The sequence below is a fragment of the Cebus imitator genome, unplaced genomic scaffold (genome assembly GCF_001604975.1).
Source record: "Cebus imitator isolate Cc_AM_T3 unplaced genomic scaffold, Cebus_imitator-1.0 Scaffold50, whole genome shotgun sequence".
Classification (NCBI taxonomy): domain Eukaryota; kingdom Metazoa; phylum Chordata; class Mammalia; order Primates; family Cebidae; genus Cebus; species Cebus imitator.
In genome coordinates, this window is record NW_016107365.1 from 7,572,531 (window position 1) to 7,591,377 (window position 18,847).

Consider the following 18,847-nt stretch of genomic DNA (forward strand, 5'->3'; position numbering starts at 1 on the left):
TGGCCTTGTATGAGATTTTTTGACAATGTGAATTGCAAAGGCTTAGAATAACGGAGTGCCAGGAAGCATGCCCCTCTTAGGTGTAGGCATTTGTGTGTACCTAGTATGTTCTGGGTTTGATTGGAATGATTTACTACCTCAAAATGAAGGGATCTTTGATAACACCCTCCACAGGAAAAAATGACTTAGAGGCACATAAAGTTTTAAAAACTGCTGACTATAGCATTTAAATATGCCTCAGTTTTATAAATGTTATTGTTAATTAAACACATAAAATCAGACAGCTATGTCCCCTTATATGAAAAAAAACACCTCATTTTTATTAGAAGGTGTGTTTGACTCTGGGCCAACTACAGATATTAATACTCGCATTTTACTGAAAATGTTTTCTTTTTAGGTACTTATTTTAAAATGCTTCAGTTCTAACATGTGCGGACAACACAGCATTTCTTTAATATAGAATTAGGCCAAAAGAAACTAGAAGTATTTTAATGCCATAATTAGAACTTTATTTTGAAGGGTAAGGTAGTTTAATGTGTACAGGGACAAATACATTAATAAGACATAAAAAATGTTCTACAATGAAAAAAATACACAAACATAACAATTACAGTGGTAGGACATTGGTAAAGTCCCCAATTCCTGGCACTTTCAATAATACAAAACCCATTAGTATGTCATCAGGTTGACAAGTGACAACTCTCAGCATTGAAAAGGTGATTAAGCATTAATTTATCATTTTAAAGGCATATTAATCAATTTTCATGTATGCCAGGAATATAGACAAATATCCATTTTTAAGGTTATGTTACAAGTGCAAAGCATTAACAAAAGCTGGAAGATTGTGCACTGATATGTGTTAATGGCTATGTACGTATGAAAATTTATTTTAGAGACTGTATAGGAATGAGCACATATTATTTGATATGTAAATTTCTAGTAAGTTGTAGAAAAATCTCACCTTGCTCTTTCTTAAAATCTTTCTCTGACATGGCCACAGGTAAAAGCAGTTCTCCAACAGGTGGCTGAATATTAACACTGAAGCAATCATCCTTGGTACTGAAGAAAAATAATCAAGCTGACTAAATGCTTCGTAAACAAACATTCTCAATACTAAGTAGTTAAATCAGTGCGATGAAAGCATATGCTAGCATATACAGTATAAGATCTTTTTGGTTTAAATATCACAGCTAAAAAGGCTTAAACATTTTTCCAAATAACATTACTTGCAGAAAAATACATACGTTATCTCAATCAGGATTTTTTTTTAAAACAAAACTACATAGGTATAGTAAATTATCCCATTTGAAAAATAACTTTTAAAAATTAAAGTAAGGTTATATAAACACTACCACTGAAGAAACACTTCATGCAGCTTATGAAGAAGTAATCTTTTACCTTCCGTTTGTATACATCTTAAAGTATAGAAGATGGAGTGCTTTGGTCTGAAACAGTTAAGATCTCTTTTTAAAAATATTAGTTTTTAATGAAGAAGAAAATGGAGTGACCATATTGTGTTTAGATATGTGCTAATAAATTAATATCTCATCTGCAAACTTGTTTTCCAAAAAAAAAAAAGCCCTTATTTTCTAGTAGTGCTATTCATTGACATTGACCAATGTGGCAAAAGTTGTTATTTCACATGACGGGATATGAAGAATTTAAGAAATCCAACTTTGTTTGTTCTAATATCAGATAGAAAAACACTTAAGAGTGCATTTACCTAAGTCTCATGATATTATGATATATAAAAAAAATACTAAAGCAGTCTAAAATTTTTTTAAAGTTAGATGTTTAGGGGTGGGTTGATGAGTGTATCCTAAATGATAGTATTGTGTTTGGCTGCAAATAAGCAGAAAATCCAACTAAGAGTTTTTTGAAAAAGAGGCATTGATCATTTATAATACAAGAAGTCTTAACAGTTACCAGCCACTGGCTCATTAAGTGGCCTAAAAAAGCCTTTAGAGGCCCGGATTTCTCTAGCTTTCCACTCTGCCAACCTTACTATGTTGGCTTTCATCCTCATGGTTGCCACATGGCTGCTGTGTCTCCAGGTACCTAGTTTACATTCCATTGAAGGAAGGGCCATGATGAAAGAGTGTTGAATGACCGTGTCAACCAAATCTGTTTTTACTGAAGTGTGGATAGACAAATGACATAATATGAAAACAGAACATAAAATCCACTTTTATTTTATGCTATTATGTACTGTATTCTTGTAAGTAGCCTCATATTTTTTCCACATGTGGATTGTCCAAGGCAAACCAATAAATCCAATTTATCAATTCAACAAATACTTATTGAATACAAACTTGATCCTACATAGTGTGTGAGTAGCTGGGGATTTACAGCCAAGTGAGATTGGCTCTTGAAGCTCCCAAGTCTAGTGGGAGGGAAAGAAATTACACTAATAATGGAATGGCAGGTACTACATTAGATATGTGGAAAGCGTTCTGCAGGAGCAAAGACTGAGTTTACGTCCAAGAGGAGAAAGAGGGCATTCTAGGCTTGTATTTTGGGAATGATGAGCAGCCTAATATGTCAACAGAAGAGGCTGGGGGCAAACTGCATATTATTATATACAGAATGACCATTCATCCCAGTCCTCCCAGGAATAGTCCCAGTTTATGGCTATTGTTGTGGAATCCTTCCAGTTGGTGCCTCCTTTCACCCTCTGAAGTGTTCTGATAAGTGTGATAAACCATATGGTTACTTTACTCATATAACTGAGACAAAAGTGTTTCAGTGTTTCTTGAAGCAATGGGAAACTACTAGAGATTTTTGGCATAGGAAAGCATATGGACCCATTTATGTTTTAGAAACTCCAGTGGCAGTGTGTAAGATGGGAGTAAGGGAGAAACCAAACGCAGGCAGATCAGTTAGGAGTCTAATTTAATAGTCTAGGTGGGTTTTTTTTTTTTTTTAAGCATTTACTGTGTTTTTTACTTTAATAAATCCTAAAAAGGATCTTAAGTGGCCTCATATTGTTTCCACTTCTGTTATTTCAAATTAACTGATAAGAAACTTAAAAGAAGTTCAACAATTTGCCCAAGGTCACACAGCTAGCAACCGACAGCGCTGGTATTTGAACCCAGGTGTATCTGACTTCAAAGTATATATTTATTCCACTATAATATACAGCTTCCCTAGGGGGAGCTGCACTGAACTTGGGATATTTTATGGATATTCTAGAATAGAAGGGATGTACCTGGTGATGAATGGAGGGAAGAAACTTCACACCTTCTAATGTGAACAATTGGGTGAATGACAATGTGTTGAAGGAATTTGGGGGCTTAAAGGAAATGATTTGGGGCTGGGTGCGGTGGCTCACGCCTGTAATCCCAGCACTTTGGGAGGCCAAGGTAGGCAGATCACAAGGTCAAGAGATCCAAACCATCCTGGCCAACATGGTGAAGCCCCGTCTCTACTAAAAATATAAAAAATAGGCTGGGCGTGGTGGCGTGTGCCTATAGTCCCAGCTACTTGGGAGGCTGAGGCAGGAGAATTGCTTGAACCCAGGAGGCGGAGGTTGCGGTGAGCCGAGATCGTGCCACTGAACTCCAGCCTGGCGCCTGGTGACAGAGCGAGACTCTGTCTCAAAAAAAAAAAAAAGAAAATGATTTGGCTTTAGCCACATTATATTTTGAGTACTGAGTTACCCAGGAAGAGATATTCAGCAGATAACTGGAAGTACAAATCAAGAATCTGGAGGGAGACCAGCTGGGCATGGCGATAGGTACTTATAATCCTAGCTACTTGGGAGGGTGAGCTGGGAGGATTGCTTAAGCCCAGGAGTTTGAGACTGCAGTGAACTATGATCACGCTACTGTACTCCAGTCTAGGTGACAGAGTGAGACCCCATGTCTAAGAAAAAAAGAAAGAAAGAGAAAAGAAAAGGAGAGAGAGAGAGGAAGAGAGGCAGGGAGGGAGGGAGGATGGATCAGGAGAGGACAGGGCAGTTCATAGAGTTTGGAAGCAGTAAGAATGGTGTAGGGAAGAGCTGAAGCCTTATAAGTATATAAAATCACATAGGAAAAGAGGATACCATGAAAAGGATGAAGTGCAAATCTGGGGAAGACTTGCATTTAAGTAAAAACAGAAGAAGAGCAACCTGCAGAAGAGATTGGAGAGAGTGGTCAGGAAAAATGCTGTGTGCCAAATATTGCAGGGAGGCAGAGTAAGATGAGGGATAAAAAGAAGTATAACTGCTAACCTTAGCAGGGCAGTTGACACTGCAGGAAGAATACACAATGCAGTGAGTTGAGGGGTGAAGGGAAGACTGGCAATGGAAGAAGGAACAGAAAGCAGAAGCTTCCTGAGAATGAAAAGGCAAAGGAATAACACCTAAAGAAACCAGGCACGTTTAGAGGCTGAGGGGAAAGAGCCAGTGAAGAAGAAGAAACAAAGAATAATTGTTAGAACAAGGTCTTAGGAGTGGTAAAAGAGGTTGGGATGAAGAGCACAAGAACTAGGTGAGTGGGTTAGACCTAGAAAGGAGTAGGATACTTCTTCAGAAACAGGAGAAAAGGAGTGGTTAAGAGACAAAGGATTGCAGGTAGGCCACTCAAAGAATGAGACCAAACCTGATGGAGGGAAAGACTCGGTCACTTTAAGAGAAATATGTAAAGACTGATGAAGAACTAGAAGAAGATGTATATATATGCATATGTGGACCACACACACACACACACACACACACACACACACACACACATAAATTACAAACAAACTTAGTATGAAATCTAAAATTTCAGCTTCAAGTCACTGTATACAAAGTTCTCCAAAGTCAGAGGCACAAGACAATCCACTGAGATATAGGCAAAAACCCTACTAATCATATTTATTTTTTCTCATTCCTTTTTAGGTTCTGTTTTTCTGGGAGACAGGGTCTTAGCTCTGTTACCCAGGCTGGAGTGCGGTGGTGTGATGACAGCTCACTGCAGCCTTGACCTCCTGGGCTCATGTGATTCTCCTGTCTTCGCCTCCCAAATAGTTGGGACTACAGGCACATGCCACCATGCCCAGCTAATTTTTTTTTTTTTTTTTTGAGACAGAGTCTCACTCTGTCACCCAGGCTGGAGTGCAGTGGCGCAATCTTGGATCACCACAACCTCTGCCTCTTGGGTTCAAGCAATTCTCCTGCCTCAGCTTCCCTAGTAGCTGGGATTACAGGTGCCCGCCACCTCGCCCGGATAATTATTGTATTTTAGTAGAGATGGGGTTTCACCATGTTGGCCAGGGTGGTCTTGAACTCCCTACCTCAAGCAATCCACCTGCTTTGGGCTTCCAAAGTGCTGGGATTACAGGCATGAGCCACCGTGCCTGGCTTTATTTATTTATTTATTTTTAAAGACAGAGTCTCACTATGTTGCCCAGGCTGATCTTGAACTCCTGGGCTCAAGTGCTCCTCCTTCCTTGGTCGCCCAAAGTTGTGGGATTACAGGCATGAGCCACCGTGCCTGGCTTTATTTATTTATTTATTTTTAAAGACAGAGTCTCACTATGTTGCCCAGGCTGATCTTGAACTCCTGGGCTCAAGTGCTCCTCCTTCCTTGGTCGCCCAAAGTTGTGGGATTACAGGCATGAGCCATTGTGCCTGGCCTCTGATTTTGTCTTTTTTAGTGTACATACATGTTAGCACAGTGAGAAATACACACACATACATAGGTATACACACATGTATATAATTACAAATATACTTCTAGAGAATACATACTCAAAATATTTTTATTAAGAGGTACACAATTTTAAAAGTTAGGGGACCACTGAGTTTCATTATCATGTACAACACTTTTGAATTACTTCTTTTTTCTTTTTAATAGAAATGCTTCTTCCCAGCACTCCCGAAGGATACCACATACTCCTCAATTAAAAGTGGCTCGACAGCACTGATGCCAAGGGAGAAGGGTGGGGCGTTCAGAGAGAGAAGAGGCAGGAGATCTGCCTTCTAAGGCATCATGAAAGTCTAGCTGTTTGAGGGCAGTGGGGAAAGCGATCCTGAAACGTGCCACCTAGCAACAAGCAAGGCGTTAGAGAGCCCAACTGAAACATATTTCTCAGCCTCTCTTGTAGCTAAGAGTGATCAAGTGACCCAGTTATGAACAATGAATTGTAAACAGAAATTCAGTGGAGATTTCTGAGAAAATTTTGCTTTTCTGATATAAACCTGGCTCCTTTCTCTATGTCATTTTTTTTCTTTTTCCTTTTTTTTTTTTTTTTTTCCTGGAATGCAGATGGAAGCCTGGAGGTGGAGCAGCCATTTTGGGACCATGAAGTTGACCAGCATTTGCTAACAAAATGAGCACATGAAACAAAAAGGTGGAAGACCTTACTTCCTGAAGACACTGGGAAGCTACTGCACCAGCTCTGAACTGCTAACCCCTGCAGTTCTTGTTCTAGCAGAATAAATCCTTATTTGGTCATGCCACTGTAGTTGGGTTTCTGTTACATACAACCAAATACAAAATCTAATATAACTAGTACATAACTCACTTTGTAAGCCAGTTTCATCTTATAGGCAAGGTGTGGCTTATAATAGGGCTAAGATGAAACATTTCCTCTCTACTTGGGGGAAAATTTACTTTCATTTATGTGAGTGTTCTAGGATGTCCTCCAGTTCATATGCATCTCTTTTTCTACCATTTTTCCTTCTTTTTGGTTTATTTCTCTCTCCATGTAGCTTTTCTTTTCCTTTTTCTTCACAATTCCTTTAGTTAAACACGGGAGAGAAAGATATCTCCATTTCTACAAGTAACTACCTCAACCTGGATAGGGAATGTGAAAATGACTGATAATAGATGTAAATTTATCAGAATTAACAGTTACCAGATCACTGAAGAACTATTACTACAGCAGCTTTAAATAGCCTAGCCACATAGGACCAGAGGGCATGAAAGTTTAATGTAAGGCAAGATTCTACTTGGTACACATTTAACTGTAGCATATATACTTGTACTACATGTAATCTCTGTTCATAGATTCCTTTATAGGATCCAAACAGGTAAGGTTTGTAGGTAAGACAAAAATGGACAAGCAGCCTATTCTAAGACTCAAGTTTCTCATCTATGAATAAATGACACTTATCTTGCAGGGTGGTTTTAACTATTTAATGAAATAAAATGCAATAATGCATAGGAGGTACTCAAAACTTACACATGTAATAGGGATACACCGTTATTTAAGTATTCCCCCACTGATTATCATTTCCAATTTTTCTCCATTAAAAACAGTGCTTAAATAATATACTTGGCTAGATCTATTTCTGTACAAGCACAAATACAGCTTGATACTCTAAAAGTGAAATTGCTGAATTGAAAAGTATGTTTTACAGATATTGCCAATTTAAAGTCCCACAAACAGCATACAAGAGTGCATGTTTTGGCCGGGCACGGTGGCTCAAGCCTGTAATCCCAGCACTTTGGGAGGCCGAGGCAGGTGGATCACAAGGTCAAGAGATCGAGACCATCCTGGTCAACATGGTGAAACCCCATCTCTACTAAAAATACAAAAAATTAGCTGGGCATGGTGGTGTGTGCCTGTAATCCCAGCTACTCAGGAGGCTGAGGCAGGAGAATTGCCTGAACCCAGGAGGCGGAGGTTGCGGTGAGCCGAGATCGCGCCATTGCACTCCAGCCTGGGTAACGAGAGCGAAACTCTGTCTCAAAAAAAAAAAAAAAAAAAAAAAAAGAGTGCATGTTTTTCTCTACCTTCCTTGTCAATACCAGCTATAAAAACTATTCTAAAACTTTGCCAATCTGATGGGTGAAATGTTTTAATGTTTATTTCCCTGAATACTAGTGATGTTGAACATCTTTGTCAAATGCCAGTTGGCCACTTGCATTTATTTTCTTGTAAATTGCCTATTCTTAGCCTTTTCCCTATTTTTCTTCCGGAATCCTTTTCCTTGATTGTGAGAGTTACACGTTCTGGTTATTAAACTTTTTTTCTGCCAAATAAGTGGCACTGCTGCTTTCTCATCTTGTTTATGGTGTCTACTTTTTCTTTTCTTGCAGAGAAGTTTTAAACTTTTGAGTAGAAGAACCTATTAATCATTTTCCTTTATATCTTTCTGGGTACTGTGTCTTGCTTAAGACTTTTGTCCTCAGAGTATGAATATATTTATCTATACTATATTTCAATACTTTTATAGTTTTTAATAATTAAATAATAAATCCATGTGGAATGTGTTTTGGTATAATCTGTGGGAGAAAGCTACCTTTATTTTTTCCAAATACGGGTCCTCACACCATTTACTGAATGCTCCATTCTTTCCCCATGGATCAGAAATGCCACCTTTTTGACCTATACATTCTAAATTTCTAAATTCTGTGGTTTCATTGGTTCTTGTGCCAGTATCAATTATACAGAATAAAAATATTCTTGTGGCTTTATGGTATTTTTAAATTATTATAGAGGAAGACTTTTTTCATTAAAAATGTTAACTTTTCTTATACATTTTCTTTTCCAGCTGAATTTTAGAAGTTTGTAAAGTTTCTTGAAAAGGCCTACTGGAATTTGGCCTAGAATCACATTGAATCTGAAGATTAATTTGAGGTACAATACTGTCTCCCATTTAAAAACACAGGATATATTTACTGTTTTTATTGTTATGTTTATATTTCTTTATATTTGATTATATTTTCATTTATGCCCTTTAGGAAAGTTTCAGGTTGTTTTCTTCCTACATAAGTATTTGTACCACCTTTCTAAATTCATTAAATAATATATTTTCTGTTGATTCCAACTTTCTGGATTGATAATTACATTGAATAAAAATTATAATTTTGTCTGGGCGTGGTGGCTCATGCCTGTAATCCCAGCACTTTGGGAGCCTGAGGCAGGTGGATCATAAGGTCAGGAGTTTGAGATCAGCCTGCCCAATATGGTGAAACCGTATCTCTACTAAAAATAAAAAAATTAGCCAGGTGTGGTGGTGAGTGCCTGTAGCCCCAGCTACTCAGGAGGCTGAGGCAGGAGAATTGCTTGAACCAGGAAATGGAGGTTGCAGTGAGCCGACGCTGCACCACTGCACTACAGCCTGGGTGACAAAGCCAGATTCCATCTCAAAAAAAAAAAAAAAATTATAATTTTTTTATCTTCTTTTCCAGGATTTATACTGCAAGTGGCGTTTATGTGCCTTTCTGTATTGGCTAGAACTTCCATTATAATGTGTAATATAGTGTAGAAAGCAGATATCCTTGTTTTACTTTTCTGACTTAAAAGAGATTGTTTCTGATGTTTCATGGCTATGGGTAACTTGTATGGCCCAGAAGTCATTTGAATTTATAACCGTAACTGAGCTCCATGTTCATGTGTTACCCTTTTGGGCTTTAAAATCGGGGTGATGCTAGACTTACAGAATGATGTGAGATGATTTCCTTTTCTTTCGTTCTAGAAAAATTCTCTCTTTCAAGGTTCTGAAACAACTTAATTGCTTTTGTTCCTAATTTATATTTTTCTAGGAAGCCATTAATTTCATCTAAAGATTCCAATTTATTGGTGTAGAAGCGTATAGTATTATTTTATAACTTAAAAGATCTCTGTGTTTTACCATCTTTCTTGTCTTGAATCTTTCTTAGGTGTCTTCTTCCTATAATCATATTAGCCCATAGGTTTCCTATTTTTTTTGTACATCCTATATGTGCTTTTAAAAGTGACTATTTTCTGTACACAGGAAATAAGGAATTCTTTGTAAACATATATACCTTAGATCAAACTTGGTAATTAAATCATTAAACCTGTATGTAATTATATCTATTTATCCTTACTCTCTGATTTGTCAATTTTGAATGTGCATGTTAAAATATACCGTGATCATGGCTTTGACAATTTCTCCCAGTATTTGTACTAGTTTCTGCTTTATAAATGATAAAACTACAGAGTTTAAAGGTTGTAACAATTATAGTTTCTTGAAGGATTACAACGAACACAAAATATTTTATTACTTTTTACCTAAAATGCTTAATTTTTCTAGTTTTAGCACATCTATCTGATAAATGCACACACACACACACACACACACACATTTCATCTTTCTATTCTCAACTTTTCTGTGCCATTCTCTCTTAGGTGGAGTTCTCATAAATAGCATAGGTTAAATTTTGGTTTTTACCTGCTTAGTAAAAGTAGGATTAATTCTCTGACATGAATTGTCAAAACTAGTGTGGGTGATGTGCATGGCCATGCCAGCCATCTTGTTTTGTTTTCTGTTTGCTGTACTTTTTCCTCTTCCTCTTGGTTAAACTGATCAAGTTTTAAAAATTTATTAATTTTTTTTTTTTTTTTTAGTAGGACACAAGGTCTCACTATGCTGACCAGGCTGGTCTTGAACTCCTGGCCTCAAGGGATCCTCCCACCTTGGCTTTCCAAAGAGCTGGGGTGACAGGTGTAAGCCACCACAGGCGGCCCTGGTCAGGTTTTACTTACTCCCTTTTTTCTTACCTTTAGCTGTTTAGAAGTTATAATACATCCCATTTCTATTATTTTAGTAGTTATCTTTAATATTTTAAATGATATTTAAACTTATTTTTGCCATCAGTCAATTATCTTGTCAAACATAACAAGAACCCTAGTATACCATCACTCCTCCTTCCACTTGTCTATGTGAGGATTTTGGTTCCAGTTTATTGTAAATATTTATTTTTCACATTATGTCAACAATTATTTTTATACATTGATACATTTTATGGGTAGAATTCTTTGCTCGGTATGTTTTAAAAAATTTTATGTTTTTCTCTGTCTCAGGTTTTTTTTTTTTTTTTTTTTTTTTTTTTTTTTTTTTTTTTTTTTTTTTTTTTTTTTTTTTTGTGAGACAAGGTCTCACTGTGTTACCCAGGCTGGAAAGCAGTGGCTATTCACAGGTGCAATCATAGTGCACTGTAGTCTCTAATTCCTGGGCTCAAGCTAACCTCCTGCCTCAGCCTCCTGAGTAGCTGGGGCTACAGGAATGCCTCATCATGCCTGGTTCTGTCTCAGATTTAAGAAAATATTCTACTATAGTATATCTTTGAGTAATCATTTCAGCAAGGATGTGTAGGTGGTAAAGTGATTGATAGAATCTTTCCTTCACTGAAAAATGACTATTTGGTGTCCTCAAAATTTTAAAGGTAATTTCCTTTACCTCCTGACTTCCAGAACTGGTAAGAGTACTGATGAGAAATTTGATTCCATTCTCATTATTGTCCTTTTTTAGGTAAGCTGCTTTTTTCCCTCTGCTTTGGAAGATAATAGAGTATTCTTCTGATCAAAAATTTCAACAGGACATGGTCTTTTTGATACTTTTTCACATTCAGCCTGTCTGGCCCTCTTAATCTGAAGGCTTGTGTGTTTCTTTTGTTGGGCCACATGTTCATTCATTCATTCACTGGGGGCAGGGTCTCACTCTGTCACCTAGGCTGGAGTGTAGTAGTGTGATCATAGCTCACTGGAGCCTTGAACTCCTGGGCTCAAGGGATCCTCCCACTTCAGTCTTCCAAGTGGCTAGGATGACAGGTGTGTGCCACCAGACCTGGCTAATCCTTTTTGATTTCTGGTAGAGATGAGGTCTTGCTCTGTTACTCAGGCTGGTCTTGAACTCCTGGGCTCAAACAATTATCCTGCTTTGGCCTCCCAACGTGCTAGGATTATAGATGTAAGCCGCCATGTCCAGCAGGAAAATGTTCTCCATAATTTATTTTCTAAATTATTTCTTCCCTTCATTGTCTTTTCTTTCCTGCCAAAGCTCCTTGAGATGAACTGATCCTTTTAACCTTCCCTATTTTCCATCTTGCCTTTTTGCTTTGTATTCCAGTTGATTTTCTTGACCCTTTCTTTCTTCCAGAATGCTAAATCAGTATTCAGCTGTGTCCATTCCATTATTCATCTGCTGAATTAGCAACTGTCATTACTATGGACCTCCTCTCCCCTGCGTGGGCTGACTGAAGTTTTATTTTTTGTAAGTGGACAAGATACTGACTGGTTATGTGGACATGAAGTTGGAGGCAGGCAGGCAGGCAGGCAAGAAATGGCCTTTCCTCCCCACCAACAAATGTAACATTGGCTTTACCCTAGCAGGAAGGATCTGAGAATATTTTGGATAGATATTCTCTCGGATAAAACTGTATTTCATCTCATCTCTGACCATCCTTGCTTCCTTCACACAAACTCAAACCCTGCTCTGCTCTTGTAGGTACCCACATCCACACCAAAACATCTTTCCCAGGCAAGCGGCTCATTTTCTTTGCAGTTTTATTATTAAGTCTCAAATTAAATGTGTATGTTGCCTGTTGTCAGGGGTAACATTGGGGAACTCGGGGGTTGGAAGGAGTTAATTCCCTAACTGTCTTAAGACCCCTAACTTTTCACTTACTTTGTGCTTGATTTTCTGCCAGATTGGTTCTTACCATCATGGTATTTTCTCCCATGAGTGTTTTACCCTGTGATTTTCATTTTCTCTGTTATTGTTTATCTGCTCCTATTTGCTTTCTGTCAATAATGCCTCACAATTTCTGGTCAACTAATGGCATTCTTTCTTATATTTTTAGTGCTCATTAACTACTAAAGAATGTATAACAGATCTTTGGACAAAAACATGTGCTCAGTCCTCTAACTAGCAGTAAGTTGTGTGACTTCCCATACTGCTTAATACATGCATATCTGCTGATTCCAAGGACGAGGATCTGTTTATGCACTGCACTAACTTTTAGGTAGAATATATTTACGTATATTGCACACATATTCAATCTCAATAAATTTAATCAAGAACTTAATTTGATGACCATTTAAAATTCAAAGCAAAAAAAGAGGCACAAATGCTTATCAAATATGCATATAACTACATAGCTTAATATAATAGTTCTGTCTGTATCTGTTTATCCATAGGTACAATTACAATGATACAGAATTAATCCAGAGGCTAAAGCAGGATCATTTTACTCTAATTCTTTTTATTCTAACAAATAAAAGAGTACCTGTCAGGCTTTGGGTCCATGTTCTCAGCATTTCTGAAGGCTTCTTATCAAATATGCTGTTATTACCCATAATTTTATGTATCGATTTGTATAATGCATTTCAAGGAAAAAATTCAATATCAGCCATTCTTGTTTCTTTTTTTCTTTTTATTGAACTACCAAGACTAATACAGCACATCACTAAGCAAAAACTGCTGTTTACTATGCAAAAGGCACAGTCAGTGATTGGCATCTAAGACCAATTGATCTACCCATTACCACTATCTCCCTACCCCCACAAGCGCTACTATGAAGCTATTGATTTAAACACTGTCGATCGGTTTCCATTTTCTGATTTTGGGCAGGCCAATTAAGAAAGTGAGTAATTGTGATTACACTGCTTCAGGATCAATTACATTTGATGCAAGACAAAGTGCTCTTTTTGGAACACACACACAAAATTTTTGATCTAGCATGCTGTGTGCTTAACAAAATCTAAAATAAATAACTTACATCTTTACAAGAGCAAAAAATACAAATGTGAATGCTTTTAATAGCTAAGGGCATTTTCTATGTGAAACATATGAATTATTTTCCTAATATTAGTTTAAAAGAAATTTAGAAAAATATTATTCACATACACACCTTGGCAAAAGATAAAAATCAAATACTACCTGTATATATATCCATCCCTAAAAGGACTTAGTTAATTGTGAAAGACAAAATGCAAATCCTGTTCAATAGACTATAAAGGAAGTCTTTATAACAAAAACTGGAAAAAAAAAACAATTACACAGGAATCAAAAGGTTCTTTATATAAATTGATATGAAAAAGGAATCTTTTTTAGTTCTTAATTTTGGTCTAACTTGGTACATGAGCTTTGTCATTGGGTTCACATTGTCCAAACCATTAAAATAAATATACCTTGGTGTTAGAGGCAAATCTATTTAGAGTGATGTTACTCATAGCCTGTTGTTCAGTAATATTGATCTGTGTTGTTTGTCTAATAGAAAAATAATAAACAATTACTAGGCAATGTTGGGAAAAGTAATCAGTTTTTATATATCACTAATATAGCAGACCTCCCAAAACATAAAGGTGATGATCTGCATAAAATCAATGTGTTATGCTACATTGCTTATATTTATCATTGCAGGTTCTCGGCAATAAAAGGTATAATAGTAGGCCAGAATTACTGGTAAACTGAAAAGGTATATGAAAATGAAAGTTCACTATGTTTAATCTATAAATTTATTTTAAAATGTCTATTTCTAAAACTCAAAGACTTTTAAATTACAACAAATTCTGATGTAAGCTGGCTAAAACGTAGATAAAATGTCTAAATTCTTTTTAGAATAAAAACAAAGAAACTTCAATTCAAAATAGCCAATTGTGCCTTATATCAGAAAAAGAAAAGAGTTCAAAGATAACTCTCAATGACTCATGAATATAGCTTTGTACTAATTTGCTAATAGCTTCTGAATTTCATGAGAAATGTGTAAAGCATTATAGAAAAACAACAACAAAATCCAATTCTAGAAAAGCTCTTTTGAATAACATTCAGCTATGAAACCTTTGCCAACTGTATAAATGTTCTCTTTTGACTTTTATCAAAGCAGTTTGTAAACTGATGTAAAAAGAGAAAAAAAAGTGTGGGTTTTAGGTATTGATGGAATCAATAATATTCCACTTAAGAATCTCAAGATAACACATATGTATATCTCAAAAGATATCTTCTCTGGGCTATTTAATAATATTATTAATGTCTTTAATTTCTCCTGGATTTTCCTCATGAATTTTCTCATAAATTTTCTAAAACTGGAGTGATAAGTTAAAAATTACTAGTAAAATTACTTATTTCTTTAACGAACAAACCATGAATTTCAATCACATATGGCAGATTGTAATGGCTAGGTGTTAATGAATACTAAAAATATACATATTGCACATAATTTGTACAACTATTTCATGGCAGTCTAAACATTATCAAAGCAAAAACACTTGTTTAAATGTTTTGTCTTTCACACACACACACAAGCTGTTGAAAGCTTAGTTTTTGATCTGCTATCCTTTACAGGTAATATAAAAAAACAGAGGAACAATTGAACTTACCACAACTGGAAACTGGCAGTCTGAGTAGAATCACAAAAGTCAATACCCATTGAAACTGTAATGGATCCCTCAGGCTCAAGAGAGTCTAGGAAATAAGATAATTTAGACATGAAAACACACAGGATGCGAAAAAGAGACAAACTAAACACCGAAAATTTAGGTAATGTTTGTAGCTTGGCTGAAACAGTGAAATTTAATGATGGCTTAAAAATTTCAAGCTATGAATATTAAAGCAAATTATAAAGTAATCTAACTATTCTGCTTCAAGGTTTTTCTTTTATTTAATTCTGCACATATACCAATGAACACATTATACCCATTTGTTTCAGAAATACATATCTTCCTGAGAAATTTCATGCTTTACAATATTATCTCTAGAGGTACTGAAAATGAGAAGGAAATAATGTGTTCCTGTCTTGCATACCTATAATGGACTTTGGGAGTTTATAAGAGGTTATGTACTTAAAACAACAGCATATTTATTCTAGATATAAAAAGCAAATTTTAAACAATGTTCCAAATTTTCAATGAAAAAAAATTCTAAATTTAAAAATGTAAATTAAAGTGGGAAGAAATTAAGATGTACTCAGAAATTAAGAGATCTCACATTGAAATCAAAACAGTAAGTCTAATTGCATTAAATAATCACTCAGAAAATTTAATGGCAGATTAGATTATCTTGATAAAACAAAAAATAAAATGATATTTTATAAATTTGGAATTTCTGAAGCTTTATCTATCAACTAACCAAGTATAGGAAATAACTATACCAACATACAATACAGTATTTTTTTTTTTCAGTTAACAATGACAAAACTTAAGGCAAACAAGAACAAAATTTTGTTCTGCTTATGATTTGAAAGTTTGGCTATACGTTAGAAAAACTGAGGTCATCTTAAATATATATGTATATATTTGTTCATATATAGAAACTGTCCATTTTTTTATTTCTACTTGGCTCAAAGTATTCTGTATAATTGCAGCTATACCATAGAATCACTTTATGTTTAGCTTTATGTATTCTTTATATGTATCAGATATAGTTATATTTTAGCAGCACACTTCTAATTCAGTAGACTGTGACTATCCTAGGGCTTGTGGGTAAGTATGATTTGCCATTTAATGCTAACCCTGACAGAGATGATGGTATGGTGGGATAAAATAATAATTCAGTAAGCTTCATATATTAAGTATTATGTTTATATTTCACAGGCTTAATGAGAAATAGGCATTATAAGACAGCATTTGTTCAATGCTAATTTTAAAATGCTACTTGATAGGCCAAGGAAGTATGTTAAAAAAAAAAAGTAATAATTAAAATGCAATTTGCTCAGTGGTATGTATGTTGGTTTGCTGATTCTAGTTTGAATTTGTTTATAAGCTTAACATTTACTAGGATACCAATCAAATACCAGAAGACTTACTCCCTAAATCTCTAGCAAATAGGCTTTTTCGTAGGATAAATAAATATAATGACATATACATTTTTTTCATTTCTCATAAAGCTATGTGCTGTCAACAGTTTAGAGCTTTGTCGGTCACACACTACTCAAGGCTATTCTTTAGAGAATTCTTAATGCCTTCTGTGCCATAACTATATTGGGGTTTGGTCTTGTTTTTAACCGACGCATTAGTAGCAAATTCTGTCATCTCCAAAACATGATGGCATTCATGATTTAGATCTCCCTTCATCGTGTATCTTTGTATTTCATTTGACAAAGTGACAACTCTCAAGAAGCCTTGTTGACAGCACTCTTTGAAACTATTTGATACTGTCTTCGGTCTTAAGATAATTAACTGTGAGCTTAGTGCCATGCTAATTCTGGGGGACAGTCCATGATCAACGGCATGTTTTATTATATGGATGGTTCAAGAGCAAAATGATCAGCATAAAATTATTCATATAGGAAGGCAGCAAACCACACTGCCATGTATGTACCTATGCAACAATTCTCATGTTCTTCACATGTTCCCCAAAACCTAAAACGCAATAAAATAGATTTTAAAAAAAAGAAAAAAAATTATTCATATAATGGATTTTTATAATATTTGGAGCCTACTAAACTGGGAAAGCTTACCCAATTAGGTGTCTATATTTGGACACCATTTCTAGATTTGCTCCTATATATTTGTGATGGCTATATAGAAATGGCTGAAAAACACTGGGTCTGTTACGCCACACCGTTAATACCAACACATGAAATCACATAGGATGCCATTTGCTTTGATGTTAACAGTCGTACAGTAACTGGTAAAATCTTAGCTGAACTCAAATTTGTCAAACACTAACATAAAGCCACTGAATATAGTACAGAGAGCTTAAGGATATTCTGTGTGCCTTAAAAAAAAACCCTCTTATATACTTGGTCTCTTTGGAGAAAATGGAATGTTATTCTTAATGTACTTGCAAGGAATCCAGTTTCATGCCAAATGCAGGGTCAAATCCAGAAAAGAAATGAATGCACTTTACAGACAAAACCAGGTTGGTGGCAAATAAAAAAACGGCAGACTCCTTAATATGTATACATGCTTAATAAATAAAACAAATATCTTACCTCCCTTTTTTTATGAAAACATTAAAATATAGCATTTGTTTTCTGTTGCATTCTTAAGATATTTTTGAAGGACTAATTTAGACATATTATATTCTGTAACCCTACAACCTATTGATAATAGTATCATCTAGGTGGTGACATACTGCAGAGGAAAGAACTCTATATCTTGAAGGCATTCAATAAATGCCAACAAAATGAATGAAACATATAGTCATAAAAATTTGTCTAAGAATGAAAAAGAAAAGCCTACAACTAGTACTGAGGCAATGGTATACATTCATATTTTATTTCTGTGTTAAGATCATACTATGAAATTTATTATATTTATTTCTTCTATTCTATATAGGCCAAGAAAAGGTCAACTCACCAACTCATTATGCCGGCTCAAAGAAAAGTTAATCCTGTTCTACTGTTTCAACCTTTGAACAACATTTTCAACCTTCAGACAATTCATATATCAGCTGCTTGACACTTTCTAATTTTTTTTTTAACTAGGTAAAAAAGGTTGTATTACAAGCAATAAAAAGAACACAACAATTCCTTGGCAATATATTAACTTCATACACTATATAATAAAATTTAGGATACTTTGTATTCTTTAAATAGTATCTCAATTACCAAAATATTTTTAAAAGTTAAGTGGATTTTGAAATCAGCTTACTTTAACTCCACTTTCTTTACTTTGGCTGCTTATAAAACTTTACCAGACTTTATCAAAAATTGTTTTATTCCTTTGTGTAAAAATACAACACACACAAAAAATGGCTTTCTTTATCAAAAGATTCATGAAAACCAGAGAAGAAAATTCAGCAATGCCAAAAAGCTCAGATGAAGAAAAATGGAAGTTATGTGAAACAGTGAGTAAAGAAGGCACAATTACCTACTTTTGCTTTATCCTGGTCAAAAGGCATTGTTTATCTTAAGTATTATAAAAAGGTGCTGTCCGGAGCATTCTGGTTATAACATTTGGAGGATACAGTGACATAAACCTTTTATTACTTTTAATTGAGGTTCTGCCTAAAGCTTCTCTCAACTAAACCTTAGGGTTATCTCCACTTACAAAAACGAAAAAGAACAGACATTTTAAAGATTAACTATTTCAAATTCAAAGTAAGACACACAATTGTTATATTTAATTTTTAAAGGGTATATTTTTAGCAAAATACTTAAAAAACACAAAAGGAATGAAAAATGGCCACTGACGCTTCGGGGGGAAGACAACAGGATGCAGTGGCCACAGAGGCACCCTGGAA

At 35.3% G+C, this 18,847-nt stretch overlaps 1 protein-coding gene across 4 annotated transcripts in view; it reads right to left on the reverse strand.

Annotated features, from left to right (window-relative positions):
* The window catches only part of AP3B1 (adaptor related protein complex 3 subunit beta 1), a 271,317-nt gene that overhangs the window by 17,365 nt on the left and 235,105 nt on the right, over positions 1–18,847 (reverse strand). For all 4 annotated transcript variants that reach the window (XR_001824965.2, XM_017527703.2, XM_017527701.2 and 1 more), the window contains exons 24-25: positions 15,040–15,124; positions 962–1,059 (exon numbers count right to left, since the gene is read on the reverse strand). Coding sequence is in view for 3 of the 4 variants with exons in the window: in XM_017527703.2 (XP_017383192.1) it covers positions 962–1,059; positions 15,040–15,124 (183 nt within the window). In the remaining variant the exon portion in view is untranslated. The remainder of the gene's footprint in view (positions 1–961; positions 1,060–15,039; positions 15,125–18,847) is intronic.